Source organism: Gasterosteus aculeatus, chromosome 21, assembly GCF_964276395.1.
Source record: "Gasterosteus aculeatus chromosome 21, fGasAcu3.hap1.1, whole genome shotgun sequence".
In the NCBI taxonomy this organism is placed as follows: domain Eukaryota; kingdom Metazoa; phylum Chordata; class Actinopteri; order Perciformes; family Gasterosteidae; genus Gasterosteus; species Gasterosteus aculeatus.
In genome coordinates this window covers 11783481-11806256 of record NC_135708.1, presented here as the reverse complement: position 1 = coordinate 11806256, position 22776 = coordinate 11783481, and the positions used below count along the sequence as shown (strand labels likewise).

At 43.3% G+C, this 22776-nt stretch overlaps 3 protein-coding genes across 25 annotated transcripts in view; all 3 read right to left on the bottom strand.

Moving 5' to 3' along the window:
* Nucleotides 1-296: 296 nt before the first annotated feature.
* Nucleotides 297-5788, bottom strand: bco1 (beta-carotene oxygenase 1). The gene is made up of 11 exons (XM_040167174.2): nucleotides 4707-5788; nucleotides 4501-4629; nucleotides 4265-4394; nucleotides 3906-4053; nucleotides 3676-3826; nucleotides 3245-3459; nucleotides 2876-3136; nucleotides 2678-2783; nucleotides 2503-2597; nucleotides 1043-1154; nucleotides 297-806 (listed from the first exon to the last, which is right to left on the bottom strand). The coding sequence occupies exons 1-11, from the start codon at nucleotides 4768-4770 to the stop codon at nucleotides 652-654; spliced, it is 1566 nt and encodes a 521-aa protein (XP_040023108.2). The 5' UTR covers nucleotides 4771-5788; the 3' UTR covers nucleotides 297-651.
* A 1265-nt stretch (nucleotides 5789-7053) lies between these two features.
* On the bottom strand, nucleotides 7054-19596 carry tlcd4a (TLC domain containing 4a). Its single transcript, XM_040167180.2, has 7 exons — nucleotides 19087-19596; nucleotides 16748-16920; nucleotides 15652-15741; nucleotides 14340-14398; nucleotides 14064-14158; nucleotides 10142-10215; nucleotides 7054-9973 (listed from the first exon to the last, which is right to left on the bottom strand). The coding sequence occupies exons 2-7, from the start codon at nucleotides 16909-16911 to the stop codon at nucleotides 9655-9657; spliced, it is 801 nt and encodes a 266-aa protein (XP_040023114.1). The 5' UTR covers nucleotides 16912-16920; nucleotides 19087-19596; the 3' UTR covers nucleotides 7054-9654.
* A 991-nt stretch (nucleotides 19597-20587) lies between these two features.
* phldb2b (pleckstrin homology-like domain, family B, member 2b) overlaps nucleotides 20588-22776 on the bottom strand; it is a 32274-nt gene continuing 30085 nt past the window's right edge. For all 23 annotated transcript variants that reach the window (XM_078095714.1, XM_040166781.2, XM_040166782.2 and 20 more), the window contains 2 exons: nucleotides 22644-22729; nucleotides 20588-22535 (listed from right to left, as the gene is read on the bottom strand). In XM_078095714.1, the coding sequence (XP_077951840.1) occupies nucleotides 22395-22535; nucleotides 22644-22729 (227 nt within the window). In that variant the 3' untranslated portion in view covers nucleotides 20588-22394. The remainder of the gene's footprint in view (nucleotides 22536-22643; nucleotides 22730-22776) is intronic.

Genomic DNA, 22776 nt, shown 5'->3' with positions numbered 1-22776 from the left:
ATGGTGATTATAAACCATTTAAGCATTAAATAACAGAATAAACCCGAATGACCTTTAGAAACATCTAAAACCTAATTACATCCACGGCCATATTGCAGTTTACTCAGATCTAATCTTATAGTTGCATGCGGTTCAAGGGCTTTAGGATCATCAGCTGATGTCTGCGTTGTCCAAAAACTCAAAGCTTAGTAATGGAACCCTTTATGTTGAAACGAGAGAACCTTCTTGTCGTTCAAAAAGTTATCTTTATGTACCAAGAAGTAAAGAAGCTTTGCACTGTAACGAAAAGACTTGAGTTAACTTCTTTAATATTATATTTATTCTCATTATCTTACGTAACGGTAAAATGGGAGCAGGTCTCAGAAATGTTTGAATACAATTTCATAGCAGTAGAATAAAATAATGTGGACTAAATTCCAAATAGGGATATATACACACACACACACACATGCTTAAAACAACATTTTGATCCACGAAAAAATTTTTTCGACCATTTGTTTGATGCAATAATTTTAAAGAGAAGAGGTAGTCAATGGCACCATACAGGTCCTCATAATGCTGCTTTCCTCAAAACACAATATTCGGCAGAGAATTTTGACTTTTCAAATAGATTCCTCTGCCACAACGCACCGTTTTTGTGTAAAAAGTGAACTAATTTTGTAGTGGGATAAAAAAGCCGTGCATATCCCGGTTGAGCGTTGTGTTCACGTACGCGCGAGCAACTTCTTCAAACGTTCTGCCGTCGAGGATCAAGATGAAACTAGACTGTCCCGGGTTATAGTTTATAACCGTTGCCAAGACGACGCCTGTGAACGGAGCGAAAGAGGTTATTGTTAGAGCACGAAGCAGGATGTTACAGATCTAAAGAATCACACCAAAATATGGATAGTTTTAAAGTACCAATACAGATGGTCAGCGAGGGATCTTTTCGCAATAGGCAGATATTGCCATACATTTGTTCTGTGGTTGCATAGTAGCATGTGTACGCCACACACACACACACACACACACACACACACACACACACACACAGTATGCTCACCGTCATCTTCTGACTCTCCATTTGGTCTGGGGATGAAGATTGGCTCGGACGGCGAGCAGTGGTCTTCACTCCAGTAAATCCTTTCCTTGGTCTCGGTGTCCAATTTGGCAATCTGCAGAAAACAAAAGGATTTACTCAGCCTGTACGAAGCACCAACACGTCACGTATCTGATAACATTTTTCAGGAGGGTTCTAAACGATTACTTTTTTATGATTAAAGTAAAACATTAGGTTTGAGCGCTACGTTAAAAGGGGAAAGCGAACAAATACAACAATGGCATGTCAATGTAGTTGCAACATATCCACTAAGATTAATATAATAAATATTCACTTCTTATCTTGTAGACAAGCAATGTGTCTGTGCAGCACTTTGCCCCAGCTTACAAAAGAGGTGTAAACACGTTTTCACAAATCTCAGCCTATAAATTACTGGCCAGGTCGGTCAGAGTGACCGAATAGCAGCAAGAAATGCCTTGTGACAAGCCGTCCAACCATTGGCTGTCCACAATCACCCTCTGAAGGTTTATGGGCGACCTGAGCAGATCCTCGCTATCATGGGGCGAGACACGCAGTGAACCCTGCAAAGGTCAGACAGTCACTGACACGCAATCACGCTCACGTCTGCAGGCACCGTTCGAGCCGCCTAACTTGCATGGGTTCAGATTTTAACAGTAGGAGGAAAGCAGAGTGAACTAAATATGGCTAGTTCTAATTTTAAAAACCTTACTGCAATTACCTGATTCAAAAGGTTTGACTTGAATAAAAATGAATTTTTACTTGTTTAGTTATAAACAAGCAAGTTAGCTTGTTAGTTACTTGTTGAAATGTTTAACTTAGTTATGCAAATATTATTACAACAACTTTTATCTCGAAGTGCAAATATTTTCTTAGTTTGTGCGATGGACTATTCATCGCAATTTATTATTCATTTTTCCTTCCGATGGTGCATTTTTCTTCATTTCACGTGAAAAATTCAAAGACGTGCGCTCTTCTGGTGTTTGGAAATCTGCATCACGAGGGAATGAAAAAAAAAAAAAAAATAGATCTTGTATAAACCAGGATGTTTTCTTTCGGTTCCTTCCTCTTTGCAGTCACGATACCGCCGGACTGACGGGATGCAGTGAGACACGAGGGAAGCTCATTTCCACAGAGCTTTGCAGCCTCGCAGAGCAAATTGCTTCTATCAATTACTTCCGGTGCATTGACGGCAAAGTGTGCCGGTATCGTAAAAGTGTTTCCTTCCATCCGTTGTCACTGTTGCGCTATCCTTCCTACCTTTAGTAAAAAATAAAAATAAAAAAAAATGCTGCCTGGAAGAATTACCCCCGTGATTCAATTCCGCTCTTTAAGAGTCAGCAGGTTTTGGTTCTCTTAGCAAGTATGATTAAGAGACAGGAAGAAAGCGTAAAGACAAAATGATCCCAACGGTTCCACAACAGCCAAATCAAAGACAGCGTTACCCCTTTCGCCACAGCACACTTCTCCACACTGCAGCCGTAGACAAAGCGATGCTTCTTGCCATTGAAGTCGTAATTCAGTCGTGGCAATTCAAAGCCTGATGGAGATAAAATGACAGTAGTGTTATAGTAGTATTTAACATTTATTTGATTCGAGCTCAGTGTCTATTAGCTTTACCTTCACAGACAACCTCTGCTTGGCAGAGGAGTTTGCCTTCCTTCTCCTTCACAGCACTGGCAGTTGTGTACTTGAGTTTTACCAAGTCTTCGCCAACTGCCACCCCCTGGAAGACGCCAATACAGTGTTTCAAGTGTGAGACAAACATCTTCACCCACTTTCCTGATGAAATCAACTTTACTTAGTTACAAACGCCACCTTGTCTGAACGGATCGGAAGCACAAATCGTTTGTAGCTTGGTTTGGAGTAGCCGTCGTCGTCCTCCGACCCGGGGTTTTCCTTCATTCTGTTCAGGTAGAACGCATCGTAAAGGCTGTTGTCTTTGTAGGCGATGACGTCGAAGATGACGTGACCGTCGTCCTCAAATGCGTTCACGTGATGGTAGACGACCATCGCTCCGGTGTAGTACTTTGTGTCCACCACCTTGCCGGTCTTTCGGTCTATCAGGTGGATCAGAGTCTGTTGAAGAAAGGCCGTCACAGTAATGTCAACCCAGGTGTAACCGCCAGCAGACTATGCATTTTGAAACAAAAACGGTAACTTACAAGACAATAAGTGACCACTTACGCTTTCCTCCGGGCAGAACTTCAGGCAGCTGGCCCAGTTGACTCCCCTCATGTACGCCGTGGCCATCTTGAGGATGTCCAGTTTGAGAGGCTGCTCGATGAAGATGAAGTAGTTTTCCGTAAGGCCGAAGCTGTGGTAGTAGCTGGGTGTGAGCAGGGAGCGGCACGGCACCGTGCACAGCATCTCCACTTTCTTCAGCGCCGGGGCGTCCTTGTCTAAAAAGGTTGCGAGTAAAGAACCAAAGTTAAAGAAAACAGACGGTCACTGCAGCATGTTCATTGCTTGGCCTTGAAGGGATTAAATGGTGTGTGGACTGTACTTTAAATCAAATGACGCCCGTCCAAACATACATTTGCATGATCAACGGTCTATATGATTTTCAAATTCTTACAGTCAATGGACAGATCAAGCCGGCTATGAGGTTTACGTACCCGTCTCTGAGACAACGGGGACTTTGAACAGTATGTATTTAGTCTTGGCCTTCTCTGCTATGGAAGTCCCGAAGTTGTAGGCGTTGCCCTCTTTGTCATAGTGAGGATGGGACGAAGCCAAGTTCACCGGCAGGTACTTCATGTAGTCCACCTGTGTGTGTGTTCAGCAACACATGAGCTCAAGGCTCGTGTGCCACTGGTGGCCGATCAAGATCAGCATGTGAACTCACCTTGTCCTGAGTTTCCAGCGTCACGGGATCGATCTTGCGGATGTAGTTGGTCTCTGACGTGGCGTAGTAGTCTTTTCCGTACTTAATGAAGTTGCTTGCGCCGTTGTCAGTAAAGTCGGGCACTGTGTGGTTGAGAAAGGTAATTGCTCTGAAAAGGAATGAGAAATAACATGTATTGAAAAGGGAGTGGGGGGCAAAAGGAAGACGATTCAATATGAAGATTATGATGCAAATCTTTTAGAAAACTGAATGATACCATCATTTTGTAGCAGTGTATCTAACTCAAAGCAAACAACGGTGCCGGAGTGAAACAATGAAAGTGTTAGATGTGGTTTAATTAAATTGAACGGGATGCTTACTTGACAATGAAATTCTTGCTGGGGTCCGGGTAGGCCATCGTCCCCATTTCAGACACAACTATCCTGTTCGCAGCCATGTTGGCTTTGTAGGTGTCACTTTCTAAAAATCTGCTCCTGTAAGTAACTTCCCCTGAAAGATAAAAACACATGAGTGAGTTTAGAAATCTCTTCGCGTAAATGAAACAATGATTTAACAAAAAATGCGCAAAAAAAACCCCAACAAGCCCAAGACGAACCGTCTTTAATGGCGAAGCTTTTCATGATCGCCATCCCGTCGAACCAGTGGTCGTAGCTGGTGACCCCCACGGAAAAGATGCCGGGGCCATTGCGCAGCAGCGTGCCTTGCAGCCAGCTGGGAATGTTCCCTGGACAACAACGCGGAGAAGCAGCGAACCGTCAGTCGCTGCATGAGCCGGTAAACTCGATGGTAAACTCGTCATACCTTTGACTTCTGCCTTGCGCGGCTCCGGGCTCTCCTCTGCGTTCTGGGAAAAGTTTGTAGTCATGTTTGCCGGGAGGCGTCTGGATAAATTCTGTGGTCAATCACAGCGCAAACCACTCCTTTTAAACCCCCTGCCTATCTTGGGGGAATGGCACATGTGCGCAAAGACGGCCGTATTGTGCGCTCTCTTTCATTGAAATGTTGATGTAAAGAGTTCCATGAAATGGTGAAGCGGAAATACATCTCCGCTTCACCTTTGGCTCGTGTGCAGATAATGCGTCGTGCGTAATCCACTTTTATTGGTGTCCGCCGTGGGCATTTGCATGATCTTGTATCTTAATGCAATGCTTCGAGTTGAATAATTAACTCCTCCGTGGATCAGCCTGATAATTAAACAGTAAACTCACGTTTGTATTGTCTGCAGAACTCTTATACGTGCAATGTTTATTCAAGAAGTTGTAGTGCGAGTCTGCTCTGGTTATGGTTTCAGCTCTTAAACGGGAACACCACCTAGATTAAGGATTACAATAAACCATCAGCATTTGTGAAAAAATCTCCCAAACCTCCTCTCTTCTATAACATATTTTCCAACTTTTTGTCTCTGGAAAGGTTCTGCTGAAAACATCCCGAAAAGAGTTTTAGCACTTAAGGATTTGGGAGAAAGTTGTTCAAGACAAGAGAAAGTGGGCATTAAAAATGAAAATGTTTTCCCTTTTAAGTCGATTAACATGTTTTATCTGCTTTGGACCTTTGCTATCACTCCACAGGTAATTTCATTTTGTGACATTATTTTTATTTTGACTCTCTGACAGAACTCACTGTAATTTAACCTATCAGCTGTTATCCAGTGCCTGATAATACTGTGAATGACTAGCAGTTTATGATGACTAACCCAGAACTGAAAAAGTAATAATGATAAATGGTATCGGTACGTTAAAGTCCACATGCACATCACCTATATGCACTAATATTGTGTCTTCTTGTTTCAGAGAATAATTAGCAGATGCTAATTATCTGCCATGGCCTTCGAATTCTGTCATGGCAGAATTAAAATAGCCTTCTCGTTTGGAAAGATAATTAAGTATGACAATGTGTCATTGTGAAGTTAAAAAAGAGATTTACTATACTATTTATTTAGTGAGACAGTAAAATAAGGTTTGGTGGCAGCGTCTATTTGAATGTTTGCTAGGTGAAGACATTACCAGAGCCATGAGGACATAATGGGCTTAAAGAAGTTAAGAAACTGACGTATAGAATACAAAATCATAGCAACATATAAAACAACTTGTCACTTTTGTGACATCTGACATGTGAAATTTACATTTCTAAAAAAAGCTTCTTGAACATGCTGAGGCTGTTAGCATTGAGCAATGCTCCTTCTGCACATGCAGGCAGTGAAAGCTAATTAAGAGAGTGGGAGGTCAAAGGGAGTTTAGTTAAAAACAATGTTAAAATAAAAAATTCCTGTCCTCATACAGCCAAAATAATGTTATAGTTTTGTAAGCCAACTGCATAGAATAAAAAAAGTAAAAAAAAATTTCTTTGGCAAGTTTGGCTTGCAGACTTTTGTGACTATGGCTAATGTTTGTAAAGTAAGATTCAATCCAACCACGTCTGCGGTTTCAAAGGGGAAAAAGGGGACAGAGTTGCCTGATTGGTTCCCATTTATTCCACTTAAATGATTGTAAACGCACCTTGTTTCTGACAGGTAAAGTAACATCTTCAAATACTTGCAACAGTTGTAATCTCTGGTGTCCTATCAGGAAACTCTGCCCATAGATATAGCAGGGGAGCCCAAATGATTGAATTACATGGCAACACTGCCACCTAGTGTCCTGTGTGACATATTACCTGCTCAGGTCAATTAGTGGGGATTGTTGCTGTTAAAACATGTTCTTGTTGATTGTATATGCTCATTAAGACAACAAAAAATCATCATTATTAAACACATAATGGGAAATTTGTAAATTCGATCAAATCAACACTAAATCGTTAAAGCATGTAGACATCTTTGCCTTTGCCATAAAGTGGCAGGTTGATTATTGCCTCTATTTGTTAAACGTCAATCAAATAGGAAGAAATTGTACCCCACTAAGAACTTCAGTAACTGCCATGAAATTAACAAAGTTAAATGCACTAAATATGTTAAGACTTTAAATATTTTCAGCACTCCTTCATTCGGGGCAAATTGTATCTCATGGGCAAAATTAAGACGATGTCTTCAAATAACGGAAAGTACTAATAAACTAGGCTTTTACGTTACTGAAATCCGTATTCGAGAAACGAAGCGCTTGTTACTTGTTTTTCAGCTGCCAAACATGGTAACGCCAGAATGATACTCATAAAGCTCTGTTAATTTTGTATTTATTGTAAAGAACAAAAAAAAAAAAAAGACAAATATATTTTTTTCTTCACCAATACATTCATAGAATGTCACTTAAACCTCCACCTACTCGCATCTCTCCCCGTACAACATTCAGAACAGAAACACTTTGTTTCACATCTACTTCCCTTGGATAATAAATTAAAGACAATCGTACGCATATAACGCAAGATGCTCATAGGATTCAGGTTTATTTGCACCGCCCATTGTTATAGGCCACGCTTATTTAGTATTCAAGTATTCCTTTACCGGTTATTTCTGTGCTGCATATTCTACTAAATATCTGCTTCATGATGTTCTTAGCACACCATTATCGCCATCACCATCTGTGGATTACGTTATGTGGCACAGTACAAGAATAACGTTTCAGGAAAACATTATGTACTAGGAACAAAAAGAAAAGACAGCAAAGTTTGTCTTGCAACCGTATATGCTATTTTGTTTACAGCACAATCCCCATGCAAGTCCACATGCAGTTATAGAGGGTGCATGAAGAAGACCACCACACAGAACCTCGCATGGTTTCCATTGAGCCAGTGAAATATTAAACACATTCAGAGTCTCTCTCTGGGTAGTGATGATTCGCTCAAGTTCATCCTGTTTCAAAACACACTTGCTTGCAATCGGACGGCAAGTGACAAATGTACTTAACACCATTTGATCGCCAAAAACCACACTGAGCCTCCTTTTCGCGTGACTAGTTACACCGTGCAGAGGTGGGTGGGCGCACAGAATCAAACAATGGCTGTAAGTTGGCACTGTGTAAAAATTCTCATGGGTATGATGAGGGGGGAAAAAAAGAAGGTATTTTGGAGTAGTAACGGCCTAAGCACTGGCCCACAATATGCAAATATTTAAAATCTAAAACAGCACTAAAACCACCAGCCTGAACACACCTCTTGGTTTAACATTTGAAACAAAAGGCCAAACAATCACATTAAACAGGCATCAGTTGTGGAACACGTTTTTTTTGTATGTAAAAGTATTCAGTGTGCAATCATGAGTTGTTTTAAAAAAGGCAAACAAATCAAATGCTTAACATAGCAAGGCGTGTTTACGGAACTAGAAATCCCTGTTTCACAAAACATTTGATGTACAGCTAAAAAAAAATTTAAAAAAAAGAGAAGAAGGAAATTTAGATAAATGATAATTCAAGTACATGATTCTTGAATCATGATGAATTTCAACGTTTAAATCAAACAGATGAGAGGTCTACATTAGTCTAAAAAAAACCTTTGAGGCGATTTGTTCCTGTGTTCAGTGTTGTACAATGATTGACAGCTTGTCAGTAGGACGCTTTAAAAAAATCTGTTTGTTTGAATCTTCACCTTTTCCAAACATTCCATTCCTGTCACCAAAGAAAAGGGCCCACAATCCTTCTACCAACCTGATGAACAAACATGGAAGTGCACATTATGATTCACATTACGATATGTAACATGAGAAGGAAGATTTTTCTGTAATATTGTGAATAAAACAACTAAAAAGTTGTCCCCTGACACACTGATTGTTGTCCTCGATTTGACATCAAACTTGAAATCTGCAAAAATGAATTTGTTTCAAATGAATCGTGTACCGAATTAAAATGTTCAATTCCTACCTGGAAGACACACTTCGCAGCGATCAGCTTGTTGTCAAACGCGGCCCGGGTGTAAAGTGAAAAAATGTTGTGTCGAAAGTAGGAGGTGTGAAAGAACGCTTTTCTAAAGGAGTAACAGATTTCACACTAAGCCTCTCAGCACACACAATCCCTTCAACGTAGCTGCTCTTTGTCGCTCTGCTTCACATTTACAAGTTTGTCTTTGACACCGATTTCAAATCAGCACTCCGGGTCCGTTTGATCCCCCTAACATGCACATGATTTAGTGACACAAAACTGTGTCAACAACTAATCTGTGTTAACACAATGTTGCTCCCCCCCCCCCCCAATTTCAAGTTCTATACACATTCCATGAAAACTATCGTATCGATATTATTAAGAACATTGAACCGCCAGCGCACAAACACAGCAATGACATTTGGGTTCCCTTTCAGGCGATTCTGTACAACAGTATTATTTTCATTAAAATAAGAATTGTTTGTATGTCTGAAAACTCAATTGCCTTGACCCGAGCACGACAAAATCAATAGCGGACCCTAGCGGGGCCCTGCCAACCCTGCTTTACATTAATTACACCATTCAATGCAACCGAGACTCACAATGTCTGATAGACGTCTCTATACTGTTTGGCAGTGGGCGAGTGATTACCTGTGTAATCCTGGTATTGATAAATATACATAAAAATATATATATATATTTATATATGTGGTTAAATAAAGTCTTCTCCCCCCGTATGTGACAGACGGTAAACTTTTTTTTGAGAGTTTGCGGTGGGACTAAGCGTCCAATGTCCCAGGACCACCAGTTCAACTCAAGTGACTCGACTTCCCCCTCCTTACATTCGGTCCTTTGACGTCACCGTCGGCCGGCTGCTCTCCACCCCCCTCCCCTCCAACGCTCCCCCCCCGAGGGGGGGACGGAACGTCTTCGCGTCTCCGTCGTGGTCTTTCTCCCCGCCGTCTCCTCTAATCCGTCTTCCCGTTCTCGTGAGGGCCTCGGGCTTTGCTCCGGCGCGCCGAGCGCAGCACCTTGTAGCAGCCGCGGGCGATCTTGTGCATCCACATGACGTTCATGATGTCCAGGCAGATGCTGGAGCAGATCCAAGCCACGCGGCCCCCCCAGGGCACCAGGTAGAAGGCGGCGGTGCCGTAGACGGCGTACATGCGGACGTAGTAGACGGGCATGACGGCGATGCGGACCACGAAAAAGACCACCGCCATGGCGACGCCGTTCGCCATGTTGGGCCGGGAGGACTTGGGATAACCTAGTACCTCAAAGAACCAGCTGAAACACAACACGGGGTTAAGGGAACGGCGTTGTAGCGTCGCGCGCAAAATGCTGAATCGCGAGTACTTCAAACGGTTTACGGGCCTGTTGTCTAAAAGAAGCCGCCGTCATTGAGTGAAATGTTTAAATCCCACATTCCAGGTCATTGGGTAGACGGGTACGTACCGCTGGTTCACACACGGCGTAGAAAACTCAGCAAGCAGACGGAAGTTAGCAAAATAAGGCAACATTCCTTCGCCCTGCAAGAACAGGGAGACAAGAAAACATGAAAGGGACAAAAGCAAGACAGCGGCTCATTCGGATCAGCGGGCGCGAAGCCGGTAGTGAAGGTCTGTCTCCAATGCCAAGGAACCTTCAAATATAATCATACCATATGTAATACGGAGACAGACTTTGACTGTGTGGGCAACCAGTCTAAAATTAGATGGCGTCCTACCAAAGATTTGGCAGATCTAAGAAAAGATCCTCCTCCCTGAGGGTAGAATTCATCTTCACATAAAATTAGACTGTGCTTTAATTTTACTTCCTAATAATTCATGCCCCCCCCCGCCATCTATTGGGAGCATAAACTAGTCCACACTATAGAAAGGAGAAACAGATTAACTGTAATATGGCATTTGTTGACTATTCACATTGTATTTGTTTGAGTATCAAATATCTTTGCAATAATGCAGTTTTTGCTCAGGATTTAGGGTTCAGGTAAACGTAACTCTTAGCGCGTGGGTTCACTTTCCACTCTCTGCTTCACTGTTCGTAGCACTAGACATACGTTGCCAATTCTACACTGGACTTTCTTACAGATGGACATGAATTGCTTTGCTCGATAGAAGCTTTCCAAATTCAACAACAAAAAGTGGGGGCTTTTGCATTTATTGAGATAATAATCAAGAATGCATCGTTACTCAATTTAATTCATTTTCATGCAGAGAGCAAAAACTATTTTGTGAAGACCAGACTGCACTGCAGTGCATCGGAGTAACATCTCGACATTAGACGCGTTAATGCAAATATCAACGCAGCAGAGGCTTTAATACATATGATGTACAACCACACACACATTACGCCAGCCGCTATCCAGAAGCCATGCAGAGTAGAAAGCAGTACGTCCAAGTGCCAGGGACTGAATTCTACGTTGTACCAGATCATCTTCAGCAGGTTTTGTATCTAAACTCAAAACTAGATTATTGGGCCTTGAAAGTATTCCTGGTGAAGGTAAACATTTGTGACCCTTCAGTAACCCCCCACCCCCCCTTACACTCCCCCATGAGAGGAGCGTTAGTGGCTTGAGTTCCGTTCCAATTGAACAATTTTCCTGCTAAACGGAGTGAAGATGATCTTACAACAGAGATGCTTTCAAGGCATCTTGAGCAGCGTCGACCCCGGCCGACCTTCATAGAGTCATAAGATCAAGCACATTAAAATATACTGGATGATCCTGCTGTGATCTACGTCTTCATTTTAAGTAAAAAATTCTGGAGTTTGAACTTTGTGGCAAACTCAAACTCAAAATGAAGAGACGGATCACGGCGAGAACTTTGAGAGGATTTGGCTTGAGCAGCGTGTAAAAGTAGACTTACCGTCAGGGCTGAAATAAAAGCTGGACATTGAAACATACATACTTACTAGGCGACACAAACAGGGAAATCTACACTGCAATGTGTGTACTTTCCACCTAGCATGAGAATACTGGTACCTCTAGGAACTGGTAAGTCCATACTGTGACTGGGCATCATATCGGCTCAGTGCAACACAACAGCAATAGTAGCAGACAAGACAGGAATAGGAAAGTCCCCATCTAGACCAAGACCTGCTCTGGCTTTCTAAATGACATACAAACTTTTTGGTAGTTTTTTGCATGAAAGGTCCGACTCGATGTTGGCCTTTTTTTTTTGCATGTGGGATTTGAAGAGGGGCTATTTATGTTAAAGTCAGCGGAGGACACAGAGACGGAAAGACAGACGGACAAAAAAACAAAACAAAGGTGCGACCACGATGGGAAGCAAATAAGAAGCGACATTTACAATACCGAGAAGAAAGCATGCGTCCACTAGCTACATAGCAGTTAATGTGTTTTTTTTTTTATGTTAGCTCTTCTTCACTGTTAAAACACACAACAGACAAAAAAAGATCATACTATCGACAAAAAAAAGAAGAAAAGAGTGTTTTGCCCCAAGCGATTAGTGACTGATAAACCCATAATCAAAACATACCAACAAGCTTCATTCAGCTGATCCCAAGTTTCTTTTTAAACAAAGTAGATTCAATGAGGCCTTAATTTGTCCACGGCCTCTGGGTTTAATGCTCTTATTACGAGTAGGCAGAATTGATTGAATATTCAACGAGAAGACTTCCACGTAAACACACCCAACACATTAAGAAATAGGACTTTGACAACATACGAAACATTTTGACTGAATGGAAATGACCACTTCTGGACTAACGCGGAGCATTCGTTCCGTTATCCCACATCAGAGTTTCAGATCCAGTCTGAGGAAATGACTGTCCAGTAACAGTATGGGCTACTTCCTTTCCTTTATCCAATCGTTTAACATCCATTGCTCTGTTTCTTAAAAATGAAAGGCTGGATTTACAGTCTCTTACAAATCTTATTTATTCCAAGAATGAAACGTTTTGATCGTATCATTGTTTGGACGCCGATGTGTGGAAAAGCAAAGTTCCTCTCTATCAATACAGTGCAGACTGATGGACCAAAAGAACACCTGAGATGTGTCACATTAAAGAAGATATAAAATCTGTAAATCCATCCAGTGACTGTAGTGTAGTCAGTAAAAAGGTAAAAACTGTCAAATGTCAAATCTAATAATCGTTTAAATATCCGGATACAGGCAGAGCAATGCACATAGAGTATCCTTTTGCATAATACTCTTACTTAACATAATAAACTTTAAAAGCATTAAAACAGTAACACCTGATAGAACACATGCCTATCGGCCGATGCCTTATCGTCCTAGGGGGGGGGTCATGTGACGTTGTTTGAGGGGCTTTGTCAGCTTTTCCCCTTATTGGGGAATCTCAAGGTGAAGTTTAAGGAAGAAAAAAGAAGAGGCAGAACTGGCACAAAAGCAGAGAGGCGGCAGGTAATGTAAAATAGGCAGGGCAGTCATTAAGAAAGTTAAATACTGTTTGATGGCATGCACAGTGACACCATAAGGAAACCCTGCCTGTGCAGAACGCATGCACACGGGGGAAGGGGGGGGGGGGGGGTTACAGCTCCGCATACAGCTGCGCTAAGCTTGACTTGAGTCAGATCCACACAACAATTAAAAAAGGGGGGTCAGTAAGACAAATAGAAAAGCACAGAAATCGTAAAGAGCAAGGTGTGGGAGGGGGGGGGGGGGGGGGGGGTCATCAGCCAGTACCATCATTGAGCATTCCATGCAAAAAATACCATAGTCATTCATTTGCATAGAAAATATCGACAGGTCCTGGCGACCTAGAGGGTCACAGAGGGAACCAAGAGTGAACAGCCCTGCTCGTCGGGTGCTGAGGACACTGAACACGAGCGGCAGAGCGGCAATAACCACTACCTCGGATCACGCCAATACCCGCAGCCGACGTCATAATAAAGACTCTAAGAAAGCCTACACGAGATGACACGGGCAACCCGCACGCTCTTTTGATAAGATGGCTTTTAGGATAAACCCGGGAGAAAAGACAAACAAGCATGTCATGTTATTCCTGCACAAAAAAATAGATAATTTAAAACTGGCCATGTCAAAGAATACAAGTGCCTAACACATAGCACATCGTCCTGGAGATGCTCTAACTAGCCAACCAGTGCTTTACTGAAGCGCTTTATTGCACTTCCCCTTAAAAAAGCGAAGCAAGGACTGTAGCCCAACGGTACGGTTCCCCTCTCTGACGTGTACAATTGAGGCTATGTCACGTCTCATACATACTGTACTTTCATGTAGAAATTTCCACCACAACGTTTAAGAGCTGCATGGGAGGCGGTTACAGATACTGAGTGGGGGGCTAAATGAGGGGAAAGGCCCAGCTGTTCACCCTTGGTTGTCTCCTTCCCATCTTGCCTGCATGTTCTGCTATTGGACAATAGGGCACTCACCAGTACATAGTAGTAAGCATACAATGCTGCCAGATGGTGAACTACAAAAAATTTGTCGCCTATCGCCTTCCAATAGTAAAATATCAGCAGCAGATCTGTAAAGACAAAAGCACAGGGGAAGGAGCGACAACACGTCAGCAAGGAACTACAAGATTTGAACATTTGAAGTAAAAGTCAAAACCTCATAGCATAGTTATCACATCCAATCACACATTTTTTTTCTTTTGGTCCCATTTTCACAGGCATTACTCGTATGCATCAGTTGGTTTCTCTTACCAGATATGAGGTAGCCTGTTGTGATGGCAACGTTAGTCTTCACCCATGTAGGGTCGCCCCTATTGAACAAAAACACAGGATTTACAATCCTCTGTATGTACGCTGGCTGATTCAAAGTCGCCACCCGCAAAAGCTTGATTGGTTCCAGTCAGGTGGCAAAGAAGACTGATAACTTTCTGATTGCCTTTTAATGCATTATGAAGAAAGTACTGAGAATAATACATGAGCAGGGGAGGGAGATTTACCGGTTTTATCATTGTGGAAGAATCACAGATTAAACGTATTCAGCGGAATGAGTGGACTGCAGAAAGCACAAAAGGAAAACAGCTGCCCCCAAAATACCTTGAGGCCAATTGTGGTTCAATAACGATCAGAGGTCAGTCACACTTTTCTGGACAGGACGTCTTGTTATTGTTTTTTTCTGGGATATTGTTGCAAAAATATTCAGTGATGCAAGACTGAGGACATCAACGAAATTAAAGGTTTAAATCATTAATATAGTCGTCTTTCGGAGCCCAAATGTAAATAATACATTTAGTTTCTGAATAATTCTGTGGGTGTTCAATTTCACCCACAAGCAGGTTTTTCACTTGCAGATTTTATAAGCTCCTGCCAGCACTGACATCTCGGGTTGGACGTCTCCTGTCGACTTCATTAAAAATTCCAGAAAACGTGTTTCAAAACAAAAAACTTGACGGCTACGAGTATGAAATATTGCCATGAGGCTAAAGCGACACAGTATGTCACTATCATTCCGAGTTGATGTACAAGGAAATTAAAAGCAGTTCCGTTTGAGAAATGTAATAAAAAAAGTTATTTCAAACAGAAGACATTTACTTTTTTTGCTTTTGTGCTCATATGTCCGATCAGTTTGCTTCCCTTTACAAGAGAACGACAAATGAGATCTGAGAAATCGAACACTATCTTCATTGATGGGCTTGGATTTGTGGGGGTTTTGGACCGTTAATGTCCTCCTCAACTCTGAAAGAGGCAACAGAACCTCAAAACATAAATAATAAGGAAGTTAGCTTCGTGCTAACATTACCTGTTGACCTTATGAATTAGCCGATTGTTAACGCATGAGGTGCAGTGTGTCTGTTTGATTGCTCATCAGAGCGCCGGCCTGAGGGAAGAGGCTGTTTTCAGCGTACAGTGGTCTGTAGCGCCTACCAGAGGCGAGGAGGTGGAACGAGTGGTGTGAAGGTCACACGGCGCACACGCACACACACACACACACACACACACACAAATGGGTACAAAAAAAATGGAAAGTAAAAGGTTGAAAACATGCAATTCACAGCTAAACTCTCACCAGACTGGGTCTTCGTTGACGGGATCATCGAAGAACAAGATGTAGAGGCAGAAGATTCCCACCAACAGTGCGTGAAACGTCGACACCGTCCTGAAATGAAAAGCAAAACACAGCCGTGATGCTCCGTGTGCGACACAACTCAGCGATGCTGAGCATCCACCTCTACTGTTGCGGTTTAGAACACGCCGGCTTTTCTTCTTCTTTTTTTTTTTTTTGCTCACAGTGAATCAACTGATTGCCTGTCAGGGCTGCACACAGATTCAGACCAATTAGACTAAAGAGATTAAACACTGCTGAGGGGGTCAGGCAGAGCGGCACACAGTCCCAGTCAGTCATTGAGGCCGTCTGCTAGTTCTATGAAGGCAGTCAGTCAGTCAGTGAGACAGTCAATCAGTGAGACAGTCAGTCAGTCAGTCAGTCAGTGAGACACATTGACAGCCACTCTGTCTGTTCCACTGTTCCAACACAAAGTGTAAAGTCATGGGCCTCAGAAAGGATCGGGGCCGACAGGAACCAGCGCCGCTAATCTCTCTCTCTCTCTTTTTTATTCGCTCATAAACCATGTGACTTTTTTCCAATTTCACAAGTGCACTCGTTAGCAATAAACTTGATGAAAAAAAAAAGGACTCATGCTAGTGTGAGTTGGACCCGGCTGGATCCTTTCAAAGACGATGAACGATCACAGCGGTCCGTCTCGCTGAAGGCTGAAAACAGTGACGTGACAACGGATGACACCTGGTTGTTATTTAGAAGAAATTGTTTGCACACAGCGCCCTTGAAGCCTTCCTACCAGTCGGTGCGTTTAGACTGACCAACTGTGAGGACGAAACGTGTGTAGTTGCTTCAGTGAAATCTGTGAAGACGAAGGTGTCGAAATGAAAGGTCAAAAACGAAAGTTAAACTCGTGTGAAGTTACTGCCGGCAAAAAAAAAAAAAAGACAGCATGCGGAGAAACAGTCATTTCCCCTCAGAGTTACTCAGATACTGGTGTGACAGGAAACGTGTGGGGAGATTGAACCCCCCCCCCCCCGTCCCCTCGACATCTGAACTGCACGTAGATTTGTTGCATGGTGGTGAGAGGTGCGCGTCACGTCACCTGGAGTTCCACTCAATCTTCTGCTTGTCACTGAGGCCGAGGAAGCCGGGGCGGCTGATGCGCGTGGACATCCAGGGGCTGACCTTGTGGAAGAGCCACTGGAAGGTGAAGAAACTGGTCACCGAGATGGCGACGATGAGCTGGTTGAATGGGTCCATGGCCATCCAACCCGACTGTGGGAAGAGGAAATCACAATATTCAGAAACCTTGAGAATGTGGATTGAACATCACCGGAATTCTCAGCTCGCTGAGATGTTTTGGTATCAACTTTGCTCCAAAACTGGCTGATAAATGTATTTAAAGGCAAGATAACGTGTTACTTTTGGCTCTGGGTTAAAGAGGAAACGTGGCTCTTCACACAGAAGACACAACGTGTCAAGACGCATGCGTGTGTGTGTGTGTGTGTGTGTGTGTGCTAAAACCAGTAATTGTGGTTTCAGCACATAAAGATATTCGTTTCCCAGGAAGCCAGAACAGTACAACAGAAATCTGCATATTTTACCCAGTGAACCGCCAGATGACGGTGTGCTTTTTAACCCCTATCGGACTTTGCTTTGTTTGCTTTTGAAAAGAAACCCAACTAACAGTGACCTTCAGTCAGAAAAACATGTTTTATGTAAAGACTTACATTGAAGCTATAGGGGATTTGCAATGGAGCTGAATGCAGTTTCCCCAAATGGCCCTACTCCCTTCATATGCATCTGCTTTGCATGAGATTCAGTGATGCACAATATGGATGGATAGCGATACTAATATGGCTTTTGGGTAGTAACTCACTTGTCACAACAAGGCACAGTTCTACATTTTTTTTTCTATTTTAGGGTGTTACGAGAGGCTGGTTTCCGAGCATCCGACATGGAAAACAGGTCAGTCATGTGTTGGAAAATGTGAGTGGAGCACGGGGGGGGGGGAGATCAGCGTGGGACGGTTCAATAAAATCCATTCTGTATCGATTAATACTTTAATGGAAAATTTAAATCTAGAACTTAGAGTAGCACAATGCGTAGGACCCTAAAAAGAGAAATATTTCAAATCAACACTAGTTGGACCAGAGTGAGCGTCCTCCATTGAGCCACAAAGCGAGGCACGCCGGCTCGCAGCCGGCAAATGTATGTCAGTGACCACCGGACTGTTTTGGGAGTGTTGCAATCTGCATACGGGCTTATTTGACTGTACCCGCTCGTGGGTCGGTAAAGTTGATTTACATGTTTACATCTTCCAGCACAAACACGCTTATCTCAGTCCCGGGAGGTTTGGCCTTGGTGAGTTCAGTCCTCGAGGGCAAACAATGCACCTCAGTGGATAACTTCATTCACCGGTGACCCGAGAAGCCAATCCCTCCGTGGACTCCTTCAGTCTGCCTGTAACGCATCATGCTGCCGGGACGGAACCACGTCGGCCATCAGAGGGCAGCTTTGGGAGTCCAAATATCGAAATCGATACCAAAGCTAATACGTCTTCAGCCAATCTAACGGCGTCCAGAGGGGTGTTGTGATTACGTGCGCGCATGTTGGCGTCCTCCCTGCTGCCAAGGGCAAATGGCGCCAAAGGTCAACTTAAATAAAAGGACATAAAAAAATGGGGGTGGGGGAGGAAACAGAGTACCACTACAAACAACCTCTTTATCCAACGGGTGTCTGAGTCGAGCGTGTTTGGTAAGCAAAGGAATACAATAAACAGTGAGTTAGCTACGGTGGCAGTGAGCTGATAACAGGTCAGACGTGTCTGCTGGTGCCCTTGATGGAAGATAAACCAGTGAGGATGCATTAATAAAAAGATGGGGAGGCAACTGTGACATCCAATCAAAACTCATCACAGCGGCGTATTATTGAGGGAAATAGAAACATTAGTATGTTTTCCCCCCAACACAGACACACTGTAGTCATGGGGCACGAAGCAGACGTGTTTAGGCCCAAGTACACGCACGTTTCCTGGAAAGAATGGTTTCATTTTAGGGGACCCAAACAGGTTTTTGTCACACTTCGCTTGTCCTTAATACGTAAAGGGAAAGTGCGCTTGCGTAAAACGGGGTGGACACCTTTTTCTTTTCTTTTTTTTTTTGGGTTCCCCTTTAAAAAGGAATCGATATCCCGCACGGAAATAACTTGTGTCCCTCGCGTCGATCGAGCGACTACCCACGCGCTTATTCTCCTACAGCAACGCACATATACATAAATAAATAAGTTTACATGCATAGATTCATCTATACGTGTATATACATAGATGATGCCATTCTCAAATCGGGGGGGAATAAAACAACAACAACAACACTGCCCGGTGGTGTGTGTGTGTGTGTGTGTGTGTGTGTGTGTGTGTGTGTGTGTGTGTGTCGGGCCTACCTTGTGACGTGCATTAAGATGATCTGCAGCCCCTCTCTCTCTCTCTCTCTCTCTCTCTCTCTCTCTCTCTCAGGGGTCCAGGCTCGTCTGCGAAGCGCTGCACGTTGAGTCGAAGCCGCAGCGAGACATTTTTTCTTCTCTCTTTTCTGTTCTTTTCTACATAGAAACAACAGCAGCAGCAGCGCTCGCGCGCTAACAAGTCGTGCGCCGTGACGCGCGGCTCCGTGTCCGCGGCGGCTTCGCGGTGTTTACCGAGAAACTCACCCGACGCGAAACGTGCATGATTGCAGAGGTGCAGATCGCGCAGCTCGACGCTCGATTACACGGACGGTGGTTGTGTGTGTGTGTGTGTGTGTGTGAGGCATCTCCCCCCTCCCCTCTCTCTCTCTCTCTCTCTCTCTCTCTCTCTCTCTCTCTCTCTCTCTCTCTCTCTCTCTCTCTCTCTCTCTCTCTCTCTCTCTCTCTCTCTCTCTCTCCCTCCCTCTCTCTCTCCTATAGGACTCCGATTACAGCTGAATTCTTAAAGCCACACTCCCACACGCACCACCACAGTAGTCTGCCCAAGAACGCCCACTGCGTCTATTTATAGACACGGCTTGTAGAAATGAGACAGGACAGCCAGTGGAGAGAACTGCAGCCTCCATTGAAGCCCAATGCAACCCCCCCCCTCATGCATTTTACATTGCCCTGTGCTTTGTAACACACGTTTTTCCTTCAACCGTCCGTCTGAGGACGGGTGAGACAGAATCAATGGTGCTATGAAGCTCCTGATGTGGTGGACCCCCCCTTCCCCCCCTCTCTCACATTTCCCTTCTCAGATGTCAGCCACAGTGCAGAGTCCACATACACAAGGTGATTTTATGGCCAATTTAAGACATTACTTTGTATGAAGTGATTGTGCAAGGCCGGGGTATCTACAGCCAAAGAGATACGACTCACAATCAGCACCGGAAATACCAATGACGTTAGTAGCAGTTTGGTTCGCTGTAGCCCATCATACCCTCGTCCTCAGTCTCCCCTTCGGTTGCACACCGTGTTGCAGGTCTGTCAGGTCTTTCAGGTGTGATGAGCGCATGTCAAGGTCGAGTACAGGCCTCTCTAAGGATCCTCGTCAGGTCCTCGGTTGTTTTTCTTATCGATATTCCGAAAGGCAGTTTTGCGAGAATGCATTCCTGAAGCTGCGTTTCCTTTAGGGAGGAACCTTACGTGGCACCAGAAAGTTTTACATTGTCAAACACTCAAATGAAAGGACCAATCACTGTAAAGGACCACCTGTTGATCTGGAGCTGGGACGTCCTGATCAGCTCGGGGGTGTTGGGTGTGCATAAAGCTTCCTCCTGTGCTTCCTGGGTCCTGACCTATTGTTCCATTCTTAAACTATAAGGCCTGTTGCACTAAGCTTTTGACACTCATTTACATTTTGGTCCTTGGATGCAACTGCCCCCCTCCCATTTTGTTTTTATTGTGGCTTATTTTTAACTTCTTAAAAATCATGAAAAAGTAAAATATATAATTTTTATTATTCATATGGAAATACAAAATTAAGAAAACATGCATTGTATAATAGTATAAATACAGTCGAGTCAACATAAACATTTGTTGGAAAAGAAGGAAACACAAAAAAATCCAGCTTATGGAAGCTTCACATGTAACAGTTCCTTTAGTTGGCGGAAAACTGAACAAAGAGAAGTCAAAGCAAAGAAACCACATATACATTATAGCACATACATGTACTTTGGTCAGTAAACAAAAAGCGTTGCCAAGAGGCAAGATGGTAAAGGCATCCATCGGGGGACTGATTTATTCAGACATAGTACGCTGTGAAATGTAAAAGCAGCTTTGGTAATCAATGTGGAATAGTCAGTTAAACTAAAACATTGAATTAGTGGTAATAAAAGCAATGAAAGCAACAATCATACAGTTTGGATGACTAAACGCCTCTTAAGTGAAATGTACCGTGGATTCTTTCTTCTTCCTAAACTCACAAAACCCCTCAGGGCCGTGCTTCCACATTGGTAGATTTTCCCCACCAGAGGCGGTTCTGCATTGTAGAAAGATACACGTAGCTCTTAAAAATATAGATATTAATTCATTTAAAAAATACTGTCTCGCCAAAAATGATTTAAAAAAAAAATCTTTTTTTGAGAAGTTCTGAGGTGATAATGGATCCTCACAATCGTCAACAGACTACAACTTAGAAACAAAACGTACAAATATCACAATATTGTGCCTTTGTTAAAATGAATCATCCTTAATGCTCATTTACCCAGCTCCTCACATTAGAAAATAGCAAGCCTGATCCTAACTGTGTTTAAATAGCGCTTCAGCTCTGCGCCTACACTTGTGTAAACACAGAGATTCATTCAAAAACACTATTGCGGGAATAATTACACTCCAATTGAAATATGTTCTGTGGTGATGCTTTTTGGCTTATTGGTGTAATTCACCATGTAAGAATAGCACCTTGGAGCGCCATAAGAGGCTCCCAGTAAATAGAACGCAAAACACACGCTTAGAAGAGAAAACGTGTGTAAATTTACACATGATCATGTGATGCATGCATGCACACCCATGCGCACAGTCAAGACCTGAGAATGCCGCAGTATTGATGATGAAATTAGATGAAAAGAAAGGTTGAAAATTGAGATACATTTCCTCAACTACTTCTCTGTACGCAGGGAATTGTTTAGGCAGATTAAAACACACACACACACACACACGAAACAGTCTAAAGTCATCTCATAATAGACCACAAGCTCTTCCATGACATGTTCAAATTGTTTGGGCTTTGTGGAGCACTTAGCTGTGCTAACACAACTGCTGTACTCTAACGAATTCCGACTAAATGTTTTTTTTTCTTACTTGTTTGATCTGTTTTTCTGTTATCTTATCTCTTATCTTCTGTCAATGATGACTTACCGTAGAGGTCAAACGGGCTGACTCAGCATGACGTTAACGGAATCTACACATTGAAACATGTTGCTACAAAGCAAATTAAGATTATATCATAATTATTTACGACTTCTCTGGGATTGAGCACGAGTGCATGAAAGTGTTCAAATGAGTATCTTGTATCTGCCCGCAATTTCACATGAACGCTTCACATATTATTATAAACCCCGCCCACTTTTTTTCCAAATCAGGCACTTAAACGCAGCAGAATGATCATGATCTCGGGAAACTCGGGCCTGCTGTCTCTACGCGACACGAAGCGGGGTTCATTCTTCAACAAAAGATGAGAATAACAAAAAAACAAGTCCTAAAGCCAGAGGGGAGTGGTGGCCCGTTGGCGTGGCCCGCTCCCCTCGCTACACCATGAACTGGGTGTAGCCCTCAGCGCCTGTGACGATCACATCCATCCAGATCCTCATGGCCTCCGGAGAGGGGGCGACCATGTAGTAGACCCGGTCGTGAGTCTTCACGCTGAAGGTCAGGGAGGGGTTCGGGCTCTGGGGGAGAGGACGAGGAGAGAACGCGTGGGAGGAAGAATGGCGCGCGGAGGAGACGGAGACGTGGACCTGACGAGTTTCAGGACAGCATGATGTCTACACACTTACCTTATGCGCATTCTTTAAGTGATCGTAATACACTTCTTCAATAGCTTGGAAGTAGATGACTCCTTTGAGCTTGGCCTCGTGCTTGTCTGCGGAGGACAGAATGTGGGTGAGTGTCCCGCTGAGTGTTGACTTT